Below are 22506 nucleotides of genomic sequence, written 5' to 3' on the forward strand. Positions count from 1 at the left end.
TTACAGCAAGGATCATTCCCACCCCCTCCACACACAGAGTAGACAGGGATGGGCAACTTGGACATCGGCTACCCAAAACGGGAGTGTGGTGGGGGGGCTACAAAGGCAAGAAATGACTGGCTTACAAGCTTTCAAGAGGGAACCTAGATCCAGAGGGCAAGGAGAAAGGTAGAATCTCCAGTGAGTAGTATAAAATCTGTCTAGGCGGGGCTGATGAAATGAAATGCAGATAGGTCTCTGGTGATACAATACTGAATAATTGTTATCAGGACTGATTGTGAGGGTTGGAAATGTAAAGGTAGACATTTTATAGCAAGGAGGGTCGCTATGAGTCGGAACTGACTCCACGGCACATAACAACAACAACAACAATAGACTATCACAAGTGTGTTACTGAAAGAACCTGTCCGAAGCCATCCACTGACCCTAAAAGCATATTCAAATGAATTTTGTTTGGAATAAACTCATGCATGTATGAATTAAAAACAAAACAAAAAGCACAAGATGACCCTCAACAACAAAGATACAAGAGACCAAATGAAACAGATACAGACGAAAACTCTGGAACCCTGAACATCAAAGGAGAGGCTGAAGAAGTAGATTGCGTGCTTGCTGGAGAAGCTGTGAAGGGATGGCAAGAGGGAGACTGACTCCTGAACAGCTTACCAGACACAGAACGACCATTTGTGAGCAGCTTTAACAACACAAAGAGGCCCAGTATAGATCAGATTCACACAGATGACGGCAAACGAAACAGCAACTATGCCTATACATTCCCGCCACAACCATACCCTCTGCAGCTCCAACCACTGGGCAAGAGCTAATGCCAGCTTCTATACCACCTGATTAATAATAGACAGCACTCAACACCAGTCAAACTCACTGTAAACTCAGTTCCAAGAACAGCATATGAGAACTCTCTCACTACACCCACAGGATGTAGAGCCTAAGAACACATCAACATATAATCATCAATTAAATATAAATATGACAATCCCATAATGCCCTGGAGGCAATTTTGCCTCACACAAAGAAATCAAGAGAGAATGGCTCAAACAAATGACGAAGTGCAGAGCCAGAAAACTTCTGAGAAAGAAAAAATAATGGCAATAACTGAAAAACAATTTAAAAGAATGATGTTTAGGTACCTTGTAAGGTTTGACAAAAAGATTGAGGAAAGCTAAGCATACAAAGAAAACCTTTTAGAAAAAGTCAAGAAAACACTAAATGAACACAGACAAAATAAATGCAAATTTTCAACCAATACAAATCTGCAATTAGAAATACAGAATATTAATCCAAGATTTCAGAAATGGACAATATACTGGAAGAGCAATGGAATATACTGGAAGAGCAAGCAATGGAAGTGCAAATATATGAGTTTGAAGAGAAATCTCTCAATACTAAAATGCTAGAACAACAAACAGTCAGAAAAAAAGAATGAAAAATATCTGAAGAAAACCTAGGAGTTTACAGGACACCATGAAAAGGAACAATTTCTGGGGGATTGGAATTCCAGAACAGGAAGAGAAAATAAAAAGCAAGGTGAAAATTGTTAAGAGTTGCTGGGAGAAAACTTCCCTAACATCATGAAAGACAAGAAGATAGGCATTCAAGAAGCTGAATGAACTCCTAACAGAAATAGATCTAAAAAGAAAATCACAAATACTTAATAAAATCACACTTTCAGAGAAAGGCTGTGTGCTTGCGACCACGAGGCACGCTTGCAGGATGTGCCTTTTGGTTGTTTGAATGATTATATATTCCCTGAGTGTTTTTGTGTACATCAAAACAAAACAAAACACCAGAGGGAATAGAAGCAAATACTGTTGACATCATGATGCATGGAGGAGATTTAATCATTGCAATGAAATGATGAGTATAAAAACCAAGGTTTCCCCATGTAAACTATCACTCAATTCACCATAAAAACTTAAAAAAAAAAAAATCTAACTTTCCAAAGCCAAACCAGGAAAGAATCTTGAGAACCCCTCAGGAAAAAATGAAACGCTACCTACAAAATGAGAATCAGTAAGACTAAACTTGGGACTTCTCAGCAGAAACCATACAAGCAAGAAGGCAAAAATGACATATACAAAATCCTGAAACAAAAAAATTGCCAACCAAAAATCATATACCCAGCAAAGCTTAACAGCAAAATTAGGATACTTCCTGATAAATAAAAATTAAAGGAATTAGTAATGACCAGACCAACTTTAAAAAAAATACTAAGGGGTTTTCTTTGGACTGAGAACCAGCAACAGCAGACAACAACCTGAGATTACCATTCATCATGATGTCACCCAGAATTTAATCTAGATATAGAAGGGTGTGGCACTGTGGGCTAGTGCACTGTACTGCTAAGTTGCTTTGAACCGCAAGGTCTATGGTTCAAGCTCACTAGTCACTCAATGGAAACCCTAAACAGAATTACTATGAGTTAGAATTGACTTGACGGCACTTAACAACAACAACAACAACAACAACAAATTAACCTTCAAAACTGCAAATAGGGAACCAGAGATTCCAATTTATAATTAGGTCAACAACAAAGCAAAAAGAGGCAAGTGTAGATACAGAACTTCCAATGGCTAAGAGGATTTCAAGATTTAATAGGCTGTTCAAAATAGGGAAAAAATTAATACATTACAGGATAACCTCAAAGAAGATTAATACACCTGTACATCACTGCCACTTCTAAGGGTGTTGATTGTGGATCCAAGCAAAATGAAATACTTGACTACTTCAATATTCATTGGTACAGTTTTGCAAGGTCAGATTGAACCACAAGGTCAGCAGTTCAAGCTCACAAGTTGCCCCTCAAAAACCCAATACAAGGTCACTATGAGTTGGAACTGACTAGATGGCATTTAACAACAACAACAACAAATGTTAAGGCATAATCTATACTGAAGGCTATATATAGTCTTTGATCTTTATCAAAGTGTTTCAAGTTCTCTGACTTCAGCAAGCAAGGTTGCAATATCTGCATAACACAGGTAGTGAATGAGTCTTTCTCCAATCCCAACACCTTGTTCTCAGATTATTTGCTCAGCAAATAAATTTAATAAGTACGCTGGACAGATACAACCCTAACACACACCTTCCCTTACTTTAAAGGAAGCAGTATTCTTCTTGTTCTGTTTGACCAACTACATCTAGGTACCAGAAACTTGGATACTTCACCAAAGATTTTAAGTATATGAAATGGTATTTAATTGTTTATAATATTACTAACAGAGAAACTGTAACTATAACAATGTGAAATATCATTATACACCTATTGTTGTTAAGTGCCATCAAGTCAGTTACAACTATTTTAAATTGCTGATTCCCTTAACCTGCTCTATTGTTGATGTTAAGTGCTGTTGTGTCTATTCTGATCTCTCACTTCATTTTGAAAGGAACAAAAAGCCACTGAAGTATAAAGACAAGATTTGCATTTTATAAAGATAATCTTTTAGACAAAAACAGTAATACATTTGATGGGGAAAGAGTACATGCAGATCAGCCAAATAAATAAATTACTACAATAATCTAAAGAAAAAAAAAGGGTAGCTTATACTAGAGAGTTGTTGTTCAGAGTTGTTAAAAGTTGTCAAGTTGGTTCATACTTATAGTGACCCTGTATAGGGATTCTGTGAAGCAACTGGAGGCTTGAACCACCAACCCTGTGGTTTGCAGTATAGTACTTACCCTACAGTGCCACACCAGGAGTCCACGCTTCATAGTGGGAGAAAATATTTGCAATACACACATACAACAAAAGACTCATAGCCAGATAAAGAACTACAAATTATTAAGAAAAAAAACAAGACTCAACAGAAAAATGTACCAGAAACTTGGATACTTCACCAAAGATTTTAAGTATATGAAATGGTATTTAATTGTTTATAATATTACTAACAGAGAAACTGTAACTATAACAATGTGAAATATCATTATACACCTATTGTTGTTAAGTGCCATCAAGTCAGTTACAACTCATAGTAAAATCCGTACAGAGTTTCCAAGGAGCAGCTCATGAGTTTGAGCCACCCCAAACTTGCAGTTAGTAGTTCTATGCTTATAAAGTGCTACACCTATTAGAATGGCTAAAATGATTAATATGCAGACTGAACAAAGACAAATATTAATGAAGATGTGAGGTTACTGAAACTCAAACATATTGGTGGTGGTGGTGGTGTGAAGTACTGTTGAGTCGCTTCTGACTCAGAAATCCTCAGAGTTCCCAAGGAGCAGCTAGTAGGTTTGAACCACCAACCTTTTGGTTAGTAGTCCATACTGGTAGTAGTTATGAAATAAGATACAATCTCTTTGCAAAACTATTGGCACTATCTACAAAGATTCAAAAAACCATGCCAAACATTTTCACACAACAGAAATTAAATGCATACATAGGTGACTAAAAGACATACCAGTCAGTTATACCACAAAGGTCAATTTTTAAATGCAAATTTGCTGTAATAAACATACAAAGATAAATCAAAAAGTGTTATACAGATTATACAACCTTGCTTGCTGAAAGTGAAGAGGACTTAAAATACTTACTGATGAAGATCAAAGATCACAACCAACAGTATGGGTTGCATCTCAATGTGAAGACAAAAAATCCTTACCAATGGACCAATAAATAACACTGAAGTTGTCAAAGACTTTATTTTGCTCCTGGTTAACCATCAATACTCATGGAAGCAGCAGCAAAAAAATTGAAAGACTTACTGCATTAGGCAAATCTACTGCACAAGACCTCTTTAAAGTGCTCAAGAACAAAAATCTAAGTTTGAGAATTAAGGTACAACTTGACCCAAACCATGGTATTTTCAATAACCTCATATGCATGTGAAAGTTGGACAGTGAATAAGGAAGACCGTAGAAGAATTGATGCATTTGAGTTGTGTAGGAGGAAAATATTCAAAGTACCATGGATTGCCAAAAGAACAAATAAATCTGTGCTGGAAGAAGTACTGCCTAAGTATTCCTTGGAAGCCAGAATGGCCAAACTTCGTCTCTCATACTTCGGACATATTATCAGGAGGGACCAGTCACCGGTGAAGGATATCATGTTTGGTAAAGTACAGGGTGGGAGAAAAAGAGAAGACCCCCAACGAGATGGACTGACACAGTGGCACAGCAATGATTGTGAGGTTGGCACAGGACTGGGCTGTGCTTCGTTCTGCTGTGCAAAGGGTCACTATGAGTCAGTACTGACTTGATGGCACATAACAACAACTAGGGTTCCAGTGCATGCATATACTTTAAACATGTCTCCATTATCAGTGCAGACAAGTTCTCTCAGCATTATACTTGTCTTAGTCTCATTAGGGGACATTCAACAAAAAAGGATTTTTGGAGGGTCACTGGGGGTGGGATTTTTTTGAGGTGAGAGCTAATACCAAATTTTTAACAAAACTCAAGTGGACATCCTCCCAAATCATTTAAGCTCTGCAACATGTTTAAGGGCATGCTAAATAGTTTTCAACAAGCTTTGCTTACTTAAACTGAAGAAGACGTACAATATTTACTGATAAAGATCAAAGAGCACAGCCTTTGTAATGGATTACATCTCAATGTAAAGAAAACAAAAATCCTCACTACTGGACCAATAAACAGCATTCTTATCAACGGAGAAAAAAGAATGAAGTTGTCAAGGACTTCATTCTTCTTGGATCAACTGTCAATACTCATAGAAGCAGCAGTCAAGAAATCAAATGGACGGCATTGCATTAGGCAAATCTGCTGCACCAGACGTTTTTAAGTGTTGAAGAGCAAACATGTCAGCTTGAGGATTAAGATGCGCCTGATCCAAGCCATGGTATTTTCTATAACCTCATATGCATGCGAAAGCTAGACACTGTATAAGGAAGACCTTAGAAGAACTGATGCTTTTGAGTTATGGTGTTGGAGGAGAATATTGAAAGTGCCATGGACTGCCAAAAGAACAAACAGAACTGTACTGGAAGAAGTGCAGCCAGAGTGCTCCTTGGAGGCCAGAATGGCCAAACTTCGTCTCTCATACTTTGGATATATTGTCAGGAGGGACCAGTCCCTGGAGAAGGAGATCATGTTTGGTAAGATACAGGGTCAGAGAAAAAGAGGAAGAACCCACCCACCCCACTCCCCCCACACACACACCCAGTGAGATGGATTGGCAAAGTGGAAGCATCGCTGGGCTCAATCAAGCATGGCAACAATAGTGAGGTTGGCCCAGGATCAGGCAAGTGTTTCATTCTGCTGTGCATAAGGTCACTAAGAGTCGGTACCCACTCAATGGCTCCTAACAACAACAGATATGCTAACAACAGTTTTTAGATGGATCAAGCATTTTCAGGGAGATGAGAAGAACTCAATGGTGAGTCAAGAAAGGAAGTGCAACCTCAATGAATGAAGGAAACTATAACTTAAGTCCAGAAACTAGTGAAAGATAACCACAGAGTTATCAGTGATATGGTAGCTACTGAAGTTGGGATCTCACATAGTTCAGCATTTTCAGCTTTAAGCAAACATCTTGGCCTCAACAAGTTTTCTGCTCAATGGGTGCCAGATGAGCTATCTCAAAGAGCTTATCTTTCCATCTGTCTTTTAAGCAAGACCGAAGCTAATAAAGACCATTTTGTGGAACATATCATAACTAGGATGTCTTGGGTTTACTAATATGATCCATGAGCAAGGTTCAATCAAAACAGTGTCTTCAGAGGAGATCTGCAAGCCCAGTTAAATTCAAAGCAGAGAGATCTGCTCAGAAGGCCATAGTGACTGTTTTCGGAGGAGATTTTCTCAAAGGACACAGGACAATTATGAGGGTTTATTAGAAAGAAGTTTTAAGAAAATGGAAAGTCACATTGGTGAGGAAAAGGCCAGGAAAGTTATACTGAGGAATTCTATCAGGACAATGCACCAGCTCATTCTTTTTGGGAATAGCAAGAGCTATCCTATGCGAATTCCATTGGGAAGCCTTACCCCAGTCATGCTAAAGCCCTCATGTCCCTTCAGACTTTTTTTGTCCACCAAATCAAAAATTATTTAAAGGAACACAATTCCAAGTTACTCAAGGATCACAAAACTGCCATTTAGATGTGGTGTAAAATGAAGAGCACAGAATAATTCATGGAAGGGTTAAAGAGATGGAACCATCACCTTTAGAATTGTATAGACCTAGATGGAGGATGTGTGGCAAAACAATAACTTCACATTTTGATATTTTTGTTTAATAAAGGTTTCTATGACTTTTAAACAGTAATTTTTTTTTAACTTTTTATTGTAAATTGAGTGAAGCTTTACAGACAGGATCATCAGCTTTATATTCAATAAATCATACACTTTGTTTCATCTCAATGACTACAATTCCCTCCATGCAATAAGTTACCCTACTTCCACATTTACATCTCATATTTCACATGTGGTTTCGCATTTACATCTTATATTTCACAAATGAATAAAGCAAAAATATCTGATGCACACATACAAAACATATATATACATATGCATATAAACACACACACATATATATTGTTGTTAAGTGCCATCAAGTCGAATCTCACCCATGACGACCCTGTATAGGGTTTCCAAGGAGCAGCTGGTAAGCTTGAACCACCAACCTTGCAGTTCAAACGGCTTTGCAGTCTGGGGCATTAACCTATACAGCACCACACCAGAACTCCAATATATGTACATATATATATTGTTGTTGTTGTTATGTGCCGTAGAGCCAGTTCCAACTCATAGAGACCTTGTACAGGGATTCTGAGGCTGTAAATCTTTATAGGAGTAGAAAGCCTCATCTTTCTCCCGCAGAACAGCTGATAGCTTCAACCTGCTAACCCTGAGGTTAGCAGCTCGATTCATAACCACTACGCTACCAGAGCTCCATATATATATATATATTCATCTAGATGTCCAGAAGAATCCTGGTGTAGCGCTGCGAGTTAATGCGCCAGACTGCAAAGCCGTTTGAACTACAAGCTTGGTGGTTCAAGCTCACCAATTGCTCCTTGGAAATCCTATGCTGGATCGCTATGGGTCGGAATGGACACGACGGCACTTAACAACAACAAAAGATGTCCAAAGGGCACATTCTAAAAGCCAACCTCCAGTCCCTAGGCACACAGCCTTACTCAGACGATGGACCTAGAGCAATACTTACCCTCATATCATCAAGAGAAAGATCTCATAATCTATGATCCTTCCTGTTTTAAATTCTACAATTTTATCTTATTTAAAAGAGAAAAATGAAAAAAAAAAAAGAGAGAAAAATGACAAACTAACTACCTCATTATTAAAATGCTATCTGACCACAATAAAACATTAAAAATAAAAAGGCAAAGAGAAAAAAAAAAAAATGTTATCTGATTGCTACCCACCATCACTTTTTTCTGACTGATTCACTCACCAAACAGAAGCAGATTAAATTTTCCAAGCACAGTCTAGTCAATGAAAGCACTAACTAGAAGAGACCAGACTCAAATTCAGACAACCACCTTCAAATGTTTAGTGTTTCTTAGAATCATTATTACAAAATGCTTCATATCTCCACTCTACCAAATCCAAATCAGCCCGTCAAAAAAGAACACTACTAAAAAATTATGAAAATTCAAAAAAATAAACAGTTTTAACTACAGGAAAATGTAGAAACCAATGTTGACACTTAAGGTTTATTGATCAGTCCCTAGTGAATTTTACTAATGTAATCCCTCTACTACTCAGACCACAAAGCTATATTCCATTTCTCAGATGGAATACCACAGCAAAACTCTTTTCAAAATACAGTTCCCATCTTAATTATCCACAGATAGAGTCTCTGTGTCTATCAAACTGTTTTTGACCATTCACATTCTAAGCCACAAGCACCAGAAATTCCAAGCTTTTCATTTCAAATATAGTTTCAACTGCTTCCTCTATCTCATTTATGAATGATTTCCACAAAACACTAATTTTAATAAATTTAGTAGACAAAATAAGCTAATCACTGAAAAACAGTTTCAAAATAAAAATTTCATCTTACCTCTACAATAGGACTAAGGCTGTTCTGCAGTGTTTTTGAAGTCACAGTAGTGCTTGGAAGGCTAGGAATTTCCCAAGTATTCACAGGTTGTATTGGTTCAGACTGTTGTGAATGATCTGTACATTTTGGATTATCCAGTAAGGTCACTTCATAAAATTCTTGAATATCTAGAAAGACAGTGAAAAAAAATGCAAAAATAATTAATTTTATAACTATACAATGTTAAAAAAACATTAATTCAAAAACAAAATAAATCCATTATAATAATGTACTTAAACAGTGGCCACGTTCTCATTTACAATCAAATAAAAACTTGTATGGCATAGTGTATAAATGTCATTGGATTTTAAGTCAGTGGTGGTGGTGGTGGTGGTAGTGGTGGTAGCTATGTGCCATGGAGTCGGTGCAAACTCATAACGACCCTGTATAGGGTCTCCCAGGTTGCAAATGTTTACAGGAGCAGAAAGCCTCCTCATTCTCCTGTGGAACCACTGGTAGTTTCAAACTACTGACCTTGATGTTAGCAGCCTGACACGTTTAAAATCTCAAGTCCATCACAAATCAGCTGTATGTTTAGCCAGTTATTTAACTTCTGGTGTGGCACTGTGGATTAGTGTACCGCAAAGTCGGTTGATACACAAGGTCGGCAGTTCAAGTGTACCACTGGACTGCAAGGAAATCCTATACATGGTAACTATGGGTCAGAACCAACTCAACTGCACTTAACAGCAACAACAACTTGCCTTTTATTATTGAGAAATCATTGCAAGGATTGGGTGTGATTTATATAAAGCGGTGAGCACAACAGCATATAATACGATCCTGGTTGTTGTAGCTAAGTGCCATCAAGTCTGTTCAGAAACATAGGGACCCTATGTAGGAATCCCAAAGAGCAGATGGTTGGTTTGAACTGCCGACCTTGTGGTTAGCAGTCCAGTGATTATCCTACTTTGCCACACCAGGACTCCTGGCAGACAGTGGCTAGTAACATTATTGCAAATTCTACAGACATGGGTCGAAACTAAAATTTTAAGTCTTTACCACCAATATCCAGGCTGGTAATCCTGATGCCTTGTTTTTCTTTCATATAACCCAGCTTCTCAGATTATTTGCTCAGCATACAAGTTGAATAAGTATGGTGAAAAAATACAACCCTATGGCACACGTTTCTTAATTATTAAATATATATATAAAATATATACATATATGGAGAGAGGGAAACAATCAATTAAATATGTGACAAAATCCTACAAGAAATGACAAATTTACTGACAATGTTGCTGTTGTTGTTAAGTGTCACTGAATTGGTTCTGACTCATAGACCCTGTATAAGGTTTCCAAGGCTGTAAATCTTTGCAAAAACAGAAAGCCTCATCTTTCTCCCATTTACTTACAATGTTATTGCTGCTAGGTGCTGTTGAGTCAGTTCCGACTCATAGCAACCCTTTATAGGATTTCCAAGGAGCTGTTAGTCGGTTTGAAGTACCAACCTTACGGTTAACGATATAGTGCTTATCCTACAGAACATGACAATTTAAAAGATTACATTATTGTCTGCAATTGTATATACTTCATATCAGCACTGGTTATCCATGGTACTCAGCTGAAAGTTCTGGTTATGTATGCAATGTTCAAGTTCTCCACTATTAGCTCTTTATCCATCTACTGGTATAATTTTCAATTTTTTTAAAAGGGGACAATTATTATTTAACAGTGGTGAAAATCAGAAACACATGGAAACAATTAGCCCAATGAACTAACTGATCATGTGAACATGTCTCCATGATCCTGAGAACAGAAATATACGGTGGGTGCCCAGCTACCACTGCCAATTACTCTGAAATTATAAAGGTCCTAGATAGAGTGGTAGACAGATGTGGAACAAAACTCAAAATCATTTTAAAAAAAAAACCTGACCTGCAGCTCAGACAGAGACTGGTGGAACCCCCAAGACCTTAAGTCACCCTTCAAGTTTGGAATTGAAGTCACCAGCCCACCTCCCCTCTCCCCGACTCTATTTTCAGTCAAATAAACAGGCCTATATAAGGTCTATAAGGAGCTCTGGTAGCGTAGTGGTTGCGAATCAGGCTGCAAACCGCTAGGTCATCAGTTTGAAACTACCAGCTGTTACGCGGGACAAAGATGAAGCTTTCTGCTCCCGTGAAGATTTACAACCTCGGAAACCCTGTACAGGGTCGCTATGAGTCAGAATAGACTCCACGGCACATTAACAACATATAAGGTCTATAAGGTGTTCTGGTGTGGTGCTATGGGTTAATGCTCTGGACTGTAAGTTTGGTTTGATCTGCACTTAGAAGTTCGGTTGAAGCTCACCAGTTGCTTCTGGGAAACCCTAAACAGGGTTGCTATAAGTCAGAACCGACTTGATGGCATTTAACAACAATAATAAGGTGAACAATAAATACTATGAAGGTATGCACACCTTAGAATAAACAACCATTTGAGATCAAAAGGGTAGCATTTACCCATGGACAAAGTTCAGAAGGGTTAGGAAAGAAGTAGGAAACACAGGGAGGAAGTAGGTAAGTGATGTTGAAATCAGGAATCGCACTCAATGACATGAAACAATATGTTTAAGAAGCACCTAATAGTGTGGTGCTGTGGTATAATGCACTAGACCAAAGTGGATTTGAAGAAGTTCAGCAGTTCAAATTCACCAACTGCTCTTTAGAAACCATATACAGGGTCTCTATAAGACAGAACTAACTCAACTGCACGTAACAACAACACTGACATGAAAAAAAAAAAAAACGTGTATGAATTGTTGCATGAAAACTGATGGTCTGCTCTATAAACCTTCACCTAATTCACACACAAAAAAGTTTATAATAGTGTCAAAGAGAAAGTCATTTTGTGGAGTAAGGTTAAGCCTGAGGTATTTTCAATTGCCTCACATGCATGTGAAAGCTAGACAATGAATAAGAGCTGATGCTTCTGAATTATGGTATTGGTGAAAAGATACTGAATATACCATAAGACAGCCAGAAGAACAAACATATCTGTCTTGAAAGAAGTATAACCAGAATGCTCCTTAAAAGTGAGAATGGCAAAACATTGTTTCATGTACTTTAGACATGTTATCAGGAGTGGACAGTCCCTTGGACAAAAACATCATGCTTGGTAAAGTAAAGGGTCGGGGAAGAAGAAGACCCTCATCAAGGTAGAATGACACAACCTTATCCACAGAAGCAGCAACACCAAAGATGGAGGCAGAGATGGGGACATGGACAGAGGGAGCAGCTGAAGACACTAGATTCAAGGAAAGAGAGGGTCTGAGAGATGGCAGCCAGGAGGCAGACTTGCAGAATGTGCCCTTTGGTGGTGTAAATTATTACATATGCCTGAGTGTTTTTTAAGAAAAAAAGCTAAAGTGAACAGAAAGAAATACTGTGACTGATGGTACATAGCGGGGATTTTAATCATTGTAATGAAACAAAGTATATGATTTGGTGAATGTAAAACTGTAAACTTTCACTCAATTCCCTGTAAACTTCCACTCAATTCACGATAAAAACTTAAAAAAGACACAGTGGCTGCAATGATTGGCTCAAACATAGCAATGATTGGGAGGATGGTGCAGAACCAGGCAGGGCAGTATTTTGTTCTGTTGCACGTGTTGTTGTTATTAAGTGCTGTCGAGTCGGTTCCAACCCATAGTGACCCTGTATAGGGTTTCCAAGGAGCGAATGGTGAGCTTGAACCACCAACCTTGTAATTCAAATGGCTTTGCAATCTGGCACATTAACCCACAGCACCACACCCAGGATTCCTCTGCTGCACATAGGGTCATGAATAAGTCAGGCACCTAACAACAGTACATGGATTATGTATTATTTTTTAAATAAATTCCATTTTGGACAGTTAGAGAAAATGCAACTAAGAAACTGAAACTTGCTTAAATATAACACTGCCATTTCAGAAAACAGGAAAAAATGTAGCAACTGACAAAAAAGGAAATATACTTATAAACTATAACATGTAAATCTACTGAAGCACAGATATGAGCTTGCTTCTAATCACTGGAAATTTAAAAAATCTATTTTGATCCCCAAAGGAAGAGTAATATCCTATAAAATTACGAAGTATATATTACAAATGATCCATTTCACACACCAGAAAAAGATGCCAAGCCAATATCCATAAAATAAATTATTTCAATGCTTTCAGATATCATTTGACTAATTTGTTGTTGTTATTATTATTAAATGCCATCAACTCATTTCTGACTCAGAGTAGCCCTGGTATAGGGTTTGCAAAGAGCTGCTACTGGGTTTGAACCACCAACTTTATAGTTAGCAGTCCAGTGCTTATCTTACAGTGTCACACAGGGTATCCATATGACTATTCCTTAAAAGAAGGTATGTATCAAAAATGACCAGGGCTTCTCAAAGAAATAGCAGATTCCAGGGTTGGTAGCATAGGTACAAACGAGACTGGAATATTATTACACAAAAAAGGAAAGTGCACAAAAAAATGATAAGGACAACGATAAGGAAAGTGCACAAAAATGATTAAGAGCAAACCTGAACAAGTTCCCACTAATCAATCTGAGACCATCTGAGCAGCAAGATAATTAAAGTGTGATCATTTATAAACCATTCTAAGAAATGATGGTGTTGAAGTCTGGCTTAAAATGCCAACCTAGCAGACAAACCATGCCATACCTCTACAACAAAGACCCAAGAAATTGTGTAAAATAGATACAGGTGAATATCCTAAAACCCTGGCCATCCAATGAGAGGATAAGGTATTAGAGTAAGCACCAACTGAACGAAAACAGAGAATGAGGAGAGCAAGGGAGTAGAGGGGCCTTGACAGCCAGCCTGAACTGGGCACAGCATGGCCCTATTAAGATACAGCAAATGACAATCCTAGATTAGAAGCACAAGAAGCCAACTTCACAGTATCCAAAATAGGACAGAGGCACAAAGTAGACAAGTCATTAGTGAAGCAAAGTGAACAGAACACAAACCAGATTTAACAGAGGAAAGTACAGTAAGGCAGGAGAGAGCTCAAAAATGTAAGCAACCACAGAGCATGGAGGGAGCCAGAAAATATTGGTTGAATTTATCAGCAGTGGCCCCTGGCCATATAGGTAGAAGAACCCACACATAGGGAAGGGTTCATGGAGTAGAGGCTGGAGACACTGGACCCCCAGCAGTCCCCATTCTCACAGTGGATCAGTGAAGGGATCTGATACTATTGCTGTTAAGTGCCATCTAGTCAGTTTTGACTCATAGCAAGCTGTACAGGATTTCCCAGGAGTGGCTGGTTAGTTTGAACTGTCAAACTTGTGGGTCAAACCGACCTTGTGGTCCAGTACTTGTCCTACAGCGCGACACCAGGATTCACAGCTGGCAATAACTGCCTAGGAGTACACTGGCACCCTCACTAGAAACCAACAACTAGAGGAATACTCCGACTTCCAGCCCTTCCCTACTACTCTCCCAATGACAACAGATGTGGACCTACCCAGTCAGCAACTGGTTGTTGTTGTTGTTAGGTGCCATCGAGTCAGTACCAACTCATACTGACCTTATGCACAGCAGAACAAATCACTGCCCAATCCTGGGACAACCTCACTACCGTTGCCACGCTTGAGTCCATCGATGTTGCCACTTGGACAATCCATCTCATTGGGGGTCTTCCTCTTTTTCTCTGACCCTCCACCTTAACAAACATGATATCCTTCTGCAGTGACTGGTCCCTCCTGACAATATGTCCAAAGTACGAAATAAAGGTTGGCCATCCTGGCCTCCAAGGAGCACTCTGGCTGCATTTCTTCCAGAATGGATCTATTTGTTCTTTTGGCAGCCCACGGTACTTTAAATATTCTCCTCCAACACCATAACTCAAATGCATCAATTCTTCTACGGTCTTCCTTATTCACTGTCCAGCTTTCGCATCCATATGAGGTTATTGAAAATACCACAGCTTGGGTTTGGCACACGTTAGTCCTCAAGCTGACATCTTTGCTCTTCAACTCTTTAAAAAGGTCTTGTGGAGCAGATTTACCTAATGTAATACATCGTTTTGAGTTCTTGACTGCTGCTTACTTGAGTGTTGATAGTTGACCCAAGAAGAATGAAGTCCTTGACAACTTCAATCTTTTCTCTGTTGATAAGAATGTTGTTTACTGGTCCAGTGGTGAGGATTTTTGTTTTCTTTACATTGAGATGTAATCCATACTGAAGGCTGTATTCTTTGATCTTCATCAGTAAATGTTTCAAGTCTTCTTCAATTTCAGCAAGCAAAGTTGCGTCATCTGCATATCACAGGTTGTTAATGAGTCTTCCTCCAATCCTGATGCCACATTTTTCTTCATATAACCCAGCTTCTTGGATTGTCTGCTCAGCATACAGGTTGAATGCTTATGGTGAACGAATACAACAACCTTGTCGCACACCTTTCATTAATTTTAAACCATTCAGTGTTCCCATGTACTGTTCGAAAAACTGCCTCTTGGTCCAGGTACAGATTCCTCATGAGCACAATTAAATGTTCCAGAATACTCATACTTTGCAATGTTGTCCATAGCTTGTCATGATCCACACAATCGAACACCTCTGCGTAGTCAACAAAGCACAGGAAAACATCTTTCTGATATTCTCTGCTTTCAGCCAAGATCCATTGGACATCAGCAATAATATCCCTCATTCCATGGCCTCTTCTGAATCCGGATGGTAGAATCCTCCAAATACCCTTCCCTGCCTTAGTGTCAACAGTCCAAAGCTCCCCAAAACTTCACTACCCCTGGGTCTGTCAGCACATCCTCCTGCAGACCATAATTCTTACACAAACACCACACTACACCCTGCCACCTGGGTGACTGGCAGCACACACTTGCACCTGCTGCCACCCTACTTCCCCAGCAACCAGCAGCGCACACTCCTGAGGATCACACATCACATGCCCACCTTGCTGACCTGGCAACTGGCAGTACATGCTCATGTCCGCTGCTGCCCTGCTTCTCCATTGGCTAGGTTCATGAATTCCTGTGAATCATGCATCTACCATATTTGCAGATGTCAGTGAACACTGATGCCAACCAATACTTCACTCTCCAGGTGACCAGCAGAGTGCAATCACACACTGTCTGCCCCAACTCGGGATCAGGAACAAACAATTCAACAGACCGTGCATCAAACTCCTACCACTGCAGCAACTGGTGGCACTTACTCCTGCCTATTGCCACACCACTCTCTTAAAACTTTGTGCGCACCCACCTGTTATCTACCCTCTCCACTACCAAAGTGACTTTGCAACTGAGCATACCACACCTCCCTGACCCAGTGAGTAGCAACTACGACATACCTGCACACTTGTGCACACCCCCCTCCATCTCCTCCCTGTCCCGCCACAATTCCAACTCCCCAATCTAGTGATTAGTGGAGACTAAATCCACTACTTGCCTGCCACACCCACAAGGTGAGTACGGTCACCCACTCCCACGCCACTGGATATATGACAGATGGTGACAAATACCTATCCAGCCTGCTCTTAGCTGTTCCACACAAACCAGAACAGAGACCCATGCTCACATCTCCAACTGCTATCCCATCCATCCACCTAAAGGCAGTGTAAGCACAACAGTGCTGCCAAACTAACAGAATAGTACACCTGCTCCATCTGCCCAAACATATCAAAACAAAACAAAAAACCAGGGTGAAACAAGCATACATACAACCAATAAATAAATACAGTAATACCATAATGTCTTGAAAACAACAGATAACATCAAACTGTACAAACGACCAAGACAATAATGGCTCAAGCAAGTTACCAAAATAAAGAGCCAGAAAACCTTTTTTAGGAAGAAATGACAATGGATCTATCTGATAAGAAATTCAAAAGACTTACATTTAGGATCCATCAAGAGATCAAGAAACAGTTCTAAGGAAAACACAGAAAGAAAACATAGACAAAATCAAAGAAAACAGAGACAAAACTCTAAATCAATTCAAGAAAATAAAGTAAGAAAAAACTGATAAAATAGACCATTAAAAAACATACAAAAACAACAACTAGAAATCCAAATGATTAACAATAAAGTTTCAGAAACGTTATTGATCTCAGAAAGCACATAAAAGCAGAGCTGAACCAATGGAACATAGAACAGTGAAAAAGAGAACAAATCTCTTGGTAATAATTTGAGGAACATTCAGAAAAAACTAAAGAAAAATAATGAAGGCTAATAATTATATAGGGCACTAATCAAGAGAAATAACATATGCATGGTAAGAATTCCAGAATAGGAGGAGACAAAAGTAACAGAGAACAGTTTTGGATATGCTGGTAGTAAACTTCCCTAATATCATCAAAGATGAGAAGATTTCTATCCAATAAGCTCAACAAACACCATACAGTATAAACTTCAAAAGAAAGTCACTAAGACATAGCATAATCAAACTTTCTAAAACCAAACACAAAGAAAGAAATCTTGAGACCAGCTCAGGCAAAATGAACTGTTACATACCAGGGGGCTTCAAAAAGCTCATAGAAAAGTGGAATTAAAAGATAAAGGAATTTTCCCGCAAATGTTCTGAAGCTCCACTGTACAAAAGGAAACCAAACTAAGCAATGATTACCAAAATCATGTTGGTAAGAAAACATGGAATGACACATGTAAAACCCTGAAAGAAAAAAAATTACCAATCATAAATTATGTTCAACAACATCTCTCAAATACAAGGTTGAAACTAAGACACTTCTAGGTAAATAAAAATTAGAGGAATTTTGTAAAAACTAGACCAACCTTACATGATGAATTAAAGGGAGTCCTTTGAACAGAGGAACAACATCATCAGACAAAATACCTTTTTATCTCATATGGAAAATGCAGCTTTTATGAGGGTGCTCTGGTAGTGTAGTGGTTACGAATCGGGCTGCGTACCACAAGGTCAGCAGTTCAAAATTACTAACTGTTCCGCGGGAGAAAGATGAGGCTTTCTGCTCCCATAAAGATTTACAGCCTTGGAAACCCTGTACACGGTCACTATGAGTAGGAACCAACTCCATGGCACATAACCAGTATATAATACAGTGTTTCGTTCTGCTGTGCATAAGGTTGCTATGAGTTGGTACGACTCAATGACACCTAACAACAACAAAAACATACCAAATATGTCCAAGTCAACTGTTTATGTTAATAGATAAGACAGAAGCTCAGTAGGATATTAGTAGCTAAATTTGGAGGAAGTCAAAAGTTATATGTGGATTTGACTGTGCTGTTAAGAGGGTCAATACCCTTAACTCCAGCACTGTTCAAGAATCAAGTGTAATAAGCAAAACTATTAGCAAATAATTCAATCAAAATCACCAACAGAAAAATTGATAAAATTTTCCTCCAATTTCATCAAGTTTTAATTAGCAGTCTAATCTGTATCTTGTTATAAAAGTTTTCTTTCCCAAACCTAGCCTGCAAAATTACACACACACACAAAGCTAGTATAGAATAAAATGTTGTATCACTGGATTCAATAACCAAAAAAAATGTAAAAAATTGTGACATTTGAACACTATAGCTGTAAATTCTCAAGTAACTGTCTACTAAATATACTTTTCAAATTGTATAAATTTGTTCCATCATTATAAACATTCTGCTTCAAAGTAGCAGTCCTTTAAAAACACCACTGACCATAAGTTCAATTATCTGTTTAAAACAAGCTTATGTACTAATGTACATAAAAAATTTGATAAAATTGAAGGTGAGAAGAGGTTCTGGATTCAGATTAGCTGAGTTCAATTCCTGGTTCTACACTGAATAATTAAGGGTCCATGGGCAAGACATAAATTCTCAGTGCCTCAGTTTCCTAACCTGTACAATGGTTATAATGACTACATGAAATAATTCTCTTTATACACTTGCATTGTTGCTGTTGTTGCTTAATGCCGTCAAGTCAGTTCTGACCCACAGTGACCTGTACAGGGTTTCTAAGGAGCGGCTGGTAAGCAATCCAGTGCATTAACCCACAGTGCCACACCTGGACTTCTATTAGGTACATAGAAAGTATTCAATAAATGGTAGTCATTGCTGCTTTTAACATAACAAAAATGAGTCACATTTTTGAAACCCCGTTTCTATAAACAAATGTCCTTTAGCAAGTGAACAGGTACTAGTGAAACTATTAGGAGTTAATACAGTAACAACAAATGAACTGAGAGTTGATACTCTAAAATGGACAGTATTAATACATTACCTATCTGTAGAACAAAAATAAAACAAGGTTGCTATTTATTGCAGACAAAATACACAATTACTCCAGTCTCTTTCCTCAGCCTCAGTGAACACAATTTATTTTAAATTTCATCTCAAAAGCCGTTTGTTCCTCTAGATGAAGATCTACTATTTGTACTGAAATAGGAAATGCTGGGGGAGATGAGTGTAATCTATTAAACTAACCAGCCTTTAATCTCGTTTCTTTTCAAACAGAGAAGTTGTATCTGAAGGACAGAGAAGTTTTACCTCTGTAGGATTAAAGAGTAACTTCACTAAAACTAAAGCATAAACTAAGTATGTAGTGAAACACCCTCCAATTAAAAACAAACAAAAAATATATTAAATAGTCAAGGTAAAGTCACATACAGCAAATCACATGACTATCAACTTACTCAAGTCTCTAAAGTCAGCCCAATCTTGAGCCCAAGTTTTAGGAAAAGTAAATATACTGAAGTAATTCCAGGAGTCTAGATTGGCATTTAACAACAACAACAGATTGGTATGAAATCTATAGGGACTACCTTCAGTAGCCCTAGATTCCAAAGAGATCTTACAATCGAGGATGACTTGAAACCACTATGGTCCCAATACCTGGACTCTGACTGTAATCAAACCATATACTATCTGTTCTGCTCACAAAAAGGAGCTTTGGTGCTGTTGTAGGACAAGCACTGGACTATATACCACAAGTTCAGTGGTTTAGACCCACCAGCTGCTCTGCAGGAAAAAGAAAAGGCTTTCTGCTCCCATAAAGATGCACAGTCTTGGAAACCCTACATAGGGTCACTATGAGTTGGAATCAACTTGATGGCAGTGTAAGTGTAGAAAATGATAATGTAATGTCAAATATACTAAGTTTTCAAACTGCTCTCATCTAAACCAGAGACAAAAATCAGGCAGACTTTATCTCCCATTTATAGAAAAAGAAAAATTTATACAAAAATATCCAGATATCTAAAAATCAGTAATGTTTTAAAAATAAACTGTACATACTTATGTAGCTCATGGAGTTTTGCTTGTTTTTTAAGATATGAATTTAAATATTTGGCTCTTTATACAGAAGCAGATTGCCACATCTTTCTCCTGTGGAGCAGCAACTGGTGGATTTGAACTGCCAACCTTTCAGTTAGTAACCAAGAGTTTTAGCTACTGCACCACTAGGGCTCCTAAGAAACAACTTTTTAGCTAAATTTTAAAAATTAATTAAAACTTTTCTGCTTTTAATCATTTTTAAATCTCAAACCATCCTTCAAGGATACTGCCAGGCATCAGAGCTAGAACAAAGATTTCCATATTTGACTGAATCAAGGATAATATAAGATGCATCATTATTTCATGTGTCACTAAGAGTGAAAAATGCTGCCAATTAAACAGTAATATGCATCAATCACAGGTATTTAAGTATTTTTTTTTAATTTGCATCTTAGAATAGGTAGAATGCAGTATAAATGCCTGTCCCTCAGAATAATCCCAAGGTACCAGAAACCTAACCTAGATGTCAACTACAGAGGGGGAAAATGAATATTATCTTAATCACCAAAACCTAGAACTCTATAGACATATGCAAATAACTCGGTGATTATACAGCCTAAATAACAAATGATTTCCAACTTTAGGTCAAAAACTACACCAAATGATGTTCAAACAACTCAAATGGTCAGGGCCTAAGTCTCTGTTAACTCTATGGCCCACAAGTACCAGCTCAGAGAGCAGAAACAACCTGCTGAAGGAAAAGACAGTTAACCCAGGATTTTTTAGTCCATACAATGGACACAGTGGACTTGGAGTCTTAATTTAAGGCAATTTACAGGCTTAAAGTACATTGTGATATGTTTCAAAGACAATGGTAAAGAAATAAAGAAAAAGAAAATCTTACAGGCCTAGAAATTCAGACCAAGGCAAGTAATAAAAGTTAACAAAAGAACCTAATTTTCAACAAACATGAAAGAAATGTATTTATTAATTCAATAGGGTCAACCATTTATAAAAATACTCAGAAACTTCTAACTTGACCCATGTCAAAACTCCTAGTCTATTACAGTAAAATCTGAAACCAAATCCCATAAAACATTAAAATATAAATAAATCTAAATATGAAAGTATATTTGCAACCAATGAAATTATACAGGACAAATAAGATTCACAAAAACTTAATAACTAGAAAATTAACTGTATTTAAATTATGCATAATGGATCAACACATTCAAAACCTCTAAGACACAAGACAGAATATGCCAAAAATCCTTCAAAACAGAGCAAATCAACCTCAATTTCAGGGGAAATCAAAGTATAGCTTCTTAGGTACCTCACTAAGCATTTAATCTTCATGATTTATAAACACACAAACTTGCATATATAAATAAGAATATAAAAGTCATACTTTTTTTTTTTTTTAAACAGTGGCCCTACTCAATAAAATATTCCTAGATTTCAAAGTAATTCAGGAAACCAAGTACTTTATTACACACCTCACAGATAACTAGGTTTTTTTTACAAATTGAAGGTTTGAAGGTAGCAATTCTGCATTGAGCAGTCTATCAGCTCCATTTTTTGTGCTCACTGTCTTTGTGTCATATTTTGGGTAATTCCCACAATATCCCCGTTTTTTCACAATGATATTGCACACTTAATAGACGACAATATAGTGTAAACATTAACTTTTATATGCACTGGGAAACCAAAAATTTAGTGGTGGTGGTGATATGTGCCGTGGAGTCAGTTTTGACTCATAGCAACCCTGTACAGGGTTTCAGAGGTTGTAAATCTTTACAGGAGCAGAAAGCCTCATCTTTCTTCCATGGAACCCCTGGTAGTTTCAAACTGCTGACCATGAGATTAGCAGCCCAACTCGTAACCACTACACCCAGAGCTTAGTGTGACTCATTTCATTGAGATATTCACTTTACTGCAGTAGTCTAGAACCATAGCCACAATAAGCCTGTAACTGAAAATTATTTTCCCTTCCATTTTGACTATTTTGTCACAGGAATCTGATTTGATCATCCATTTGACCTTAAAACTCAGAACTGAGAAATTCAAATGTAAAATATGTCTATCGGTTTAAATAAAAATGGCAAACATGGATAATCTTTTAAGGTGAGTTATAGGCATATGAAGTGGTTACGAATCGGGCTGCGAACCTCACGGTCTGCAGTTCGAAACTACCAGCTATTCCGCGGGAGAAAGATGAGGCGTTCTGCTCCCGTAAAGATTTACAGCCTCGGAAACCCTGTACAGGGTCTCTATAAGTCGGAACCGACTCCAC

General features: G+C 38.0%; 1 protein-coding gene across 8 annotated transcripts in view; it reads right to left on the minus strand.

Moving 5' to 3' along the window:
• The window catches only part of DLG1 (discs, large homolog 1 (Drosophila)), a 315798-nt gene that overhangs the window by 290720 nt on the left and 2572 nt on the right, over positions 1 to 22506 (minus strand). For all 8 annotated transcript variants that reach the window (XM_006869405.1, XM_006869400.1, XM_006869402.1 and 5 more), the window contains exon 3: positions 9002 to 9168. In XM_006869405.1, coding sequence (XP_006869467.1) covers positions 9002 to 9168 — 167 coding nt within the window. The remainder of the gene's footprint in view (positions 1 to 9001; positions 9169 to 22506) is intronic.

This window comes from Chrysochloris asiatica, unplaced genomic scaffold (genome assembly GCF_000296735.1).
Source record: "Chrysochloris asiatica unplaced genomic scaffold, ChrAsi1.0 scaffold00130, whole genome shotgun sequence".
NCBI lineage: Eukaryota > Metazoa > Chordata > Mammalia > Afrosoricida > Chrysochloridae > Chrysochloris > Chrysochloris asiatica.